The sequence below is a fragment of the Alosa pseudoharengus genome, unplaced genomic scaffold, assembly GCF_046254945.1.
Source record: "Alosa pseudoharengus isolate Yale_2024_CS ecotype anadromous, Long Island Sound unplaced genomic scaffold, YU_APseudo_1.1 YU_APseudo_1.1_scf_13, whole genome shotgun sequence".
Taxonomy (NCBI): domain Eukaryota; kingdom Metazoa; phylum Chordata; class Actinopteri; order Clupeiformes; family Clupeidae; genus Alosa; species Alosa pseudoharengus.
In genome coordinates, this window is record NW_027468598.1 from 39,061,928 (window position 1) to 39,069,712 (window position 7,785).

The window sequence follows — 7,785 nt, forward strand, 5'->3', positions numbered from 1 at the left end:
TTAAAAAGCCTTTAATGTAAGTGGGCTTACGCGTTGCGACAAAGCATGTCTTCATCAGAGCATGAGAGCATGTCTTTCGAGAGACGTATCAGTGACGAAGCACTTCCGACAACCAACCTTTTTTGGTATTTGAAGAGAAGTATTTGTTTTGATTGAAAACTGAACAGTCCAACCAGTAGACTATGCTAAACTAGCCAACTAGGCTACTCTGTTTACAATATGTCCAGGCTTCGACCAGTAGACTATGCTAAACTAGCCAACTAGGCTACTCTGTTTACAATATCTCCTCCAGGCTTCAACTACCCTGGAAATCCAGAGTTCTCGCGAGAGCACAATGGAATTGTCTCTGCGAGACACTCTGGCAAAGAGCAATGATGCATGTTACTTTTTCCCCAACATTCCTGGGAACCAGCTAAACTGATGAAGACATCGCTGCAACGTTGGAGGACAGTACACATTGGTCGTAGTGTTATCCCATTGCGTTGAAGTCCGAAATCATTCAGAGTAAACATGGTCTAGTGTTATCCAATTGCGTGCAGTGAGATTTTTAAATGCATGCTTCTTGCCGCCCCTCGAGTCGGGCCATTACATTGTTCTTTGCCAGACCCTTAATCCTTCTAGATTATCAGGGTCTGGATTTTCCAGGCTAGGCTTCAACCAGTAGACTATGCTAAACTAGCCAACTAGGCTACTCTGTTTACAATATGTCCAGGCTTCACCCAGTAGACTATGATAAACTAGCCAACTAGGCTACTCTGTTTACAATATGTCCAGGCTTCGACCAGTAGACTATGATAAACTAGCCAACTAGGCTACTCTGTTTACAATATGTCCAGGCTTCGACCAGTAGACTATGCTAAACTAGCCAACTAGGCTACTCTGTTTACAATATGTCCAGGCTTCAACCAGAGCTGCTAGCAGCTGATCAGCCAGAGACAGAAAGAGGTGGAGCTGTTGGAGCCTGTAGTAATAGTATAATAAAATATCTGCATACGGTGTGCTGTTATGAATAAATAATCATATAAAAAAACAGTAAATTATATAATAATATAATGTTATAATAATATAATATTATGTATACTCTACCAGTCAAATGTTTGGATGACACTGTTGCCCACTTGTGCCCTGAGGACAGAGGTCCAAAAGTGAGGACACAGGAAGTTAGGACACAGGATGTGAGGACAGAGGTCCAAAAGTGAGGACACAGGAAGTTAGGACACAGGATGTGAGGACACAGGTCCAAAAGTGAGGACACACAGAATCGGGTAACATATGGGGAATAACATTAGAAAAGAAACCATTTCTACAGAAGGCACCTATTTAATGTATTATAGTAACATTTGTTGTTTTTTGTGCTTTTTTCTCATTAGTCAACAATTTCCAACATTCCCATACAACTACTTAATGACATAGTAACATTATTTGTGTGTGTGTGTGTTTTTTACCCACATTAGTCAACAAACCCACCTTTTTGACCCAGTAACTTTTTAGTGACTTAATAACTTAGTGAGCTCTGCAGCTGTGGTTGCTGCTGGAGCAAAATCTGTTCCCGGTAGGCCCGTGCAGTAATCCATCCCTGGTTGCTGCTGGAGCAAAATCCACAGAGCATTTCAAAGGCCCCAGAAAGAAGGCTCCAAAACCGGACGGATGAAATTTCAAAAGGGTTCTTGACTGTTGAAGAACGAAATGACTGATCTTTAATGCAAAAGGGTTCTCGACTGTTGAAGAACGAAATGACTGATCTTTAATGCAATATCTACATTGCCCATTATCAGCAACCATTCATCCAATGTTGCAAAGGTACATTCTGTTTACTAATCTGATCATGAGAAAAGGCTAACTGAGAAAACATTGGAGAACCCTTTTGCAATTACATAACTATTACATTAATACACAGGATTAGATGTTAAAATCCCTTGTGCCAAAATCCAAGGTAAAAACACATTCAGAAGCCCCTTCTCAAGTTTAACTTTAAAAAGCACACTACCCACAAATCCGCCAATAAATGGTCACAAACACAATACAAATGGCCCATCCAACAGCAGTATATAGTATGCGGCATGTCATTGGGGTTATCAAGTGGGCACCCTCATTCACCGATGTTTCGTTAAAGGAATTATCCGGAGTAAAATGCACTTTAGATCGATTTCCGGATGATTGGGGGTACATACGTTGAGTTGACATTCGTCGCCGTTTAAAAAAAAAAAAAAAACATAGTCCAGTTCTTTCGAAATTGAAATGAAGTTGTATGGACTGGACTATGTTTTTTTTTTAAAACGGCGACGAAATTGTGAATTTCCAGAGCGTGTTACACAGCAATAAGACTCCTACGGACTTTCCCCTCAAGGTGGCGGCAAAGATGGCAACATTCCCGGAAAGGTACTGGCTTGATGAAATTCATTCTGGACTCTCTATTCGACCACATAAAGACCTCGGGATACTTCGGTTTGGCTTTAGGGACCCTCTACTCACTACCACGTAAGTGTTATGTTGTTTGGAACTGTAGAAGAGGTATAGAAATAGCGTTTTGTAGCGGCGCAATTGAAATGCCCCGCTCACTTCCAGGCTACGAGTTGTGACTGAAAACGGTACAATCAAACTTTCTCAAAACACATCCGAATGACATAATTTTGATGTCAACTCAACGTATGTACCCCCAATCATCCGGAAATTGATCTAAAGTGCATTTTACTCCGGATAATTCCTTTAAGTTAGGCCCACGACACCTCATGAAGGCTTAACAGTGAAACCAGCATCCTGGAGACACTCCCCTCCATGCTGCCACCATATTACCAAATGTAATCTGAAAACTGCTGCCCTGAGTAAAAAAACAATGCAACTGATCTCAGCTGGTATTCTGTCTATAAGGGAGTGGAATGGACATTTCTAAGTGTCTCCAAACGTTTGACTGGTAGTGTAATTATAACGTAATTAATTAATATTATACAGCCACCACCTTAACTAACACATTTCCTGTGGGAAACTCTGTAATATAAAAAAAGGTTAATTGTTCAGTGTTCATTGTGATTTTCATTTAGACTGATGTGTAGCCCTACATTTATTTATTTGAGTGTTTTTCATGGTGTGTTGACATTTCATTTCACTGTTTGCCTTGATTGATAACTGAGGTCATTAAAATCAGAGGGAGGTTAAGTTTAAAATAAAAGTGTTTAAATTGAAAAATAAATTCTCCTGGTCCTTATGTCAAATAGGTAAAAAAAAAAATTATCGATATCAACTGATATGAAACCCTTCTGTCGTGAAACAGTTTTCAGCCGTATCGCCCGCCCTGGTACCTCCTCTACTACAGTGTGTATGAGACGCTCCAGTGTGTGTGTGTGTGTGTGTGTGTGCGCGTATGTGTGTGTACGCGTGTGTGTGCGTGCGTGCGTGTGTGTGTGCGTGTGTGTGTGTGTGTAGGTGACGGATCGCTACAGTAGCTACCCACTCTACCACAGTGTGTACGAGACGTTTGAGCTGGTGGATGTGTGTGTGTGTGTGAGTGTGTGTGTGTGTGTGTGTGTGTGTGTGTGTGTAGGTAACGGAGCGCTACAGTAGCTACCCACTCTACCACAGTGTGTACGAGACGTTTGAGCTGGTGGATGTGTGGTACGACCCCTCGTTCAGGAGATTGGAGGCGGTGGCTCGTGTGAGGGCCGGGCTAGTCTTCCGATTGGCTGATTCGAGGCTCCTCCCCCTGGACTGTGATGAGTACGCATTGGCTCTGCAGAAGTACTCAAAAGTAATCAGAGACCTCGCATACACACACCCCGACGCCATCAGCCTGTACCACGTCTCATTCGGTGAGTACACACACACATACTGTACACACACACACACACACATACACACACACATACTGTACACACACACACACACATACAGTGGGTCCCAGTTAAAAATTGACACTTCATTCACGATCAAGGTGATTCACGCAGCTGGGTGAAATGTAAGTACAACTGCAGCCGCTTGGGGGCAGCATAGTCTGCTGTGGCGTTCCACGGTCGAACCGGACGGCGCATTCAACAGCAAGGGCTGTGATTGGCCGAGTTTTCAGTGCGTTTCTCTGTGTTTTTAGCAGCCCCTGCAACATGCTAGTCCACTGTAGCCTAAGCTTTGTAATGTTAAACATAGTTTTGGATTCAGTGGCAAGATTTCTTGATTGTACAGTGTCTGTCTCTCAGTAATGTTTTAAAATGAGAGCTTCGTCAGCTGGCAGTAGGCTACTTTGTCGGTAGTCATGAGAAGTTCGCTTGCTAACAGAACATAAATATGCTGCCCAGAAACCTTGTGAATAGTTCTGATTTTTTTTACTACACTAACGAGGTTGAAATATAGCCTTTGCCTACAGCATCTCCTTAACAGTAATGTTAACAAAATGACAGCATTCATATGACAAAGGAAAACGAATTTGGTCACACAAGACTGTGCCACAGCAACCAGTGTAGGCTACATTCCTACCCAATAGGCTACTCGAAGCAGATAGCGTTGTCTGACGGTCGAGTGAGTTAATGCACGTATTTCCAGAACAGGTCTGCAACTTTCAGGCAGTTCTGAGTTCGAATCTAGGCAGGAGCAGAGCCATATAAAGGCCTAGGCCTATTGTTATCATTTTTTGCAAGGTGTTGCTCCTGGCAATACTTGTTTATAAGACGTTTGGTGATTAATTGATAGCTGTTTTTGGGACACATTAAACGTTCTTTATAATGAGCGCATCCGGGGAGTAAAACGACTGTTATGCGATGTTACAACTGTAGGCTACAATGATTGCAATACAAAAATATGCGCGTGTTAGTTTAGTTAGTTTTTGATTTTTTGCACTTTTGCCTCATGTGTTTTCAGGTTTGAGGGCTTTTTTGGCAAGATTGACCTTGGTTAGACTCTGCATATGTTATTTCTCCGTATGGAAAATAAAGTCAATCTTCGACACACGTCTGTTATTAGTTCAATAACAAGTGTTGCTTGTTAAAACATGTGACTAGTGAAACTCAAATGATTTTAGAAATATTTAGCCAAAGCCAAAAAGTGTTAGAGAGAAGGAGAGACGCCGGTGCAGCTCAGATGTCTTCTTAATTTTCTTTATTCTTTAGTAAAAGGTGCAGAACATTATTAAACTTTAAAGACAGAATACGCACGCAGGCACAACTAGGCTAGGCCTACTTGTTGTTTTCTTTTACTCGGGTATCTATATATGGTTATCAGCACACAATGTTGGGCTAATTCACTAGTTATGGATATCACAAGTTTAAACAACGAAAACAGAAAGGATGGAGGCAGCAGAGCTAGAGGAGTTATTCCAGATGGGCAAGAACAAGGTAGGCAATTGGTGTGCTTTTCAGAACGTTAGATTACAGCTGTTTAAAGCCAGACGTCACGGTACGCTAGAACAAAACTAAAGGTAACTAGCTATAGGGCTGTATTAATTTGTCCAAATGAATAATAGGTCATCGTAGACGTTGTTGTTGTATTATTGCATGTGGATATTGTTATGCTATGTAGGCTACTTTTTTTGCAATGCACGGACCTAAAACCGGGAAACAGACAAATATTGTACACGCGTCAATTTGTTTTTGCGGGGGTGGGTGGGTGTACGTACCATAGCTCTCTCTCTCTCTTTCTCTCTCTCTCTCTCTCTCTCACACTCACACACACACACACACACACACACAGTACCTTTCTTAGCCACAGTTAATTTTAGTGTTGATATGTGTTATGGACATTGTTATGCACATTATTGACTGCAGTCTATTCTCATCAATGTCAGTCCATGAATGCATATTGATCAGTTGTTAACTAATACTGTAGGCCTAGAAGTTGCATTTGAAAATGTTACTGTTGTAGGCTGTTTGTTTTTTATTTCAGCCACACTGTTTTAAAGTGGTTAGGACCATTACACACCAATTTTGAATAAGCCATACTACAATACCGATTTCATGGTTGCACCATGCACATGTTCGCCGATTATGTGGCCCTCAGTAACCTATAAATTCAATGATATGGCCCTCTATGAAAATGAGTTTGACACCCCTGCTCTAAAATATCTGTCCTGGCCTAGTTGCACCGGATTGTGGCCAAACGACAGAAGCGCGGAGAACCCTCCTTTGTCTACCAAAAAGTGTTACTTTGTGCCCTGCGCTCCCCCACTGCTTGTGAAAGAAGGGGGAGGGGGGCTTAACGTGAAAAAGCTTAATGTCCCAAAACGGCAAAGTCATAATGGTAGGCTACAGGAAGTGGGGGGAGGGTATGGGATGACCAGAGCCGTCTTCGCTGTGCTATTTAAAAAGCATCTTCTATTGTCTTACCAGGCGCACACAGCTCGTTATAGCCTATCGAGTGCCTTAACAGATAGGCTCTGCTCTTGGGTTTGGCCTCACAGCGAACTCAACCCTCTTGTTGCTTGCAGTTTGTTAAATAAAGCGATGCAGATTACATTATTTATTTCTGATTAATTGCGTCTTTTTTGCAACATCTGCTTGTTAGGCTGGGCTACTGTCAATGTCCTGTACAGGTATATGTTCAACAATTGCTGGTGTAGGCCTACAGGCTATAATCAATTAGGGACTGTTCGTTATTTATTTAATTAAGGGGCTACCGGAGGAGTTTGTCAAAAAAGACGTGACCCTCCCTTGCCAGCAAGACATTTTTCTATGACCCTCCAAAGTGATTGAGAAAAAACGCATGACCCTCCCCAGTCCCAACAATTTAGGCTATTGATGCCTTCTGTCTACTGGGTCAATTTGGGAGCTTGCATGCTACTCCTTCCTTGAAATGCCTTGAAAAGGCTGTCGTTTGCACAATTTCACAAATAATCACCGGGACTGAAACAAACCTGTCAACTTTTCCCGGGTTTATCGCGTATTTTAACTTTTTCCTCGCTATCTTAGGAGGAGCTGCAGGGCCGTCGCAAGGGGATGCGAGGCCCTGTGCGAACTTGACAGATGCATGAACTAACATAGCCAAGGCTACCGTCGGTGCATTTTAATAGTAGCCTAGTCTAATAAGCTACACCAGCTTGTCTTTAAGAGGGGAAATTGTATAGCCTATAACATTAGCTGAGTCACATATTTGGCCATATGGTGTTTATCATAGGCTACATCACGGAACCAAATAGTGTAACAAAGGCGAACACTTTAACAGGGGAAATTAATTGGGCATGAATCATTGTGCTGAACGGTATTTGTCAATGAGCAGAAACACACACGACATTCAAACTGTTGATAAGATGTGCACTATGGAAATTGGTCTGTAGGCTAACATTGGACAAATAAATGACACTGACTCGCCATATCTTGCTTTGCCGCAAACTCACCAATGAAATCATAGGCCAGTTTGCAGGTAGCATAACGTCTTTTTCAATTCATAGAAGGGAGAGCTTGTCTCTCCTGTGACATTGAGGTGCGCAAATAGTTTTTAATAGCCTGTTCAACTTCGAAAAGCTTCGTTCACCCGATGCCAGTCACTGATCGCAATTTCAAATTTCGAGAAGCTTCGTTCAATCTTTTTAAGTTTTAAGTGCAGTAGGCCCCTATCTGCCCCCTTTGGAATTATATCTCGAGCCTATTATAAGGTCCAGTGCGTTATGTCCTGGGATTCGGACGTGCTCAAAAAGAAAAGAAAAAACACTTTTTTTATAGACGGTTATGAGGAGCAATATGAGTCTGAACTCCGTGTCATTCAGACTCAACCCTCTTGTTGCTTGATATCTTTTTCGTTGTCGTTTGAACGTCGGCAAGCAGGCATGTTGCTGTTGCAATTTAAGTGAAATTTCTACAGTAGGCCTACAAA

At 42.1% G+C, this 7,785-nt stretch overlaps 1 protein-coding gene across 1 annotated transcript in view; it reads left to right on the plus strand.

Moving 5' to 3' along the window:
* The window catches only part of naalad2 (N-acetylated alpha-linked acidic dipeptidase 2), a 113,538-nt gene that overhangs the window by 96,650 nt on the left and 9,103 nt on the right, over nucleotides 1-7,785 (plus strand). The window contains exon 16 of the mRNA XM_076281664.1: nucleotides 3,539-3,803. Coding sequence (XP_076137779.1) covers nucleotides 3,539-3,803 — 265 coding nt within the window. The remainder of the gene's footprint in view (nucleotides 1-3,538; nucleotides 3,804-7,785) is intronic.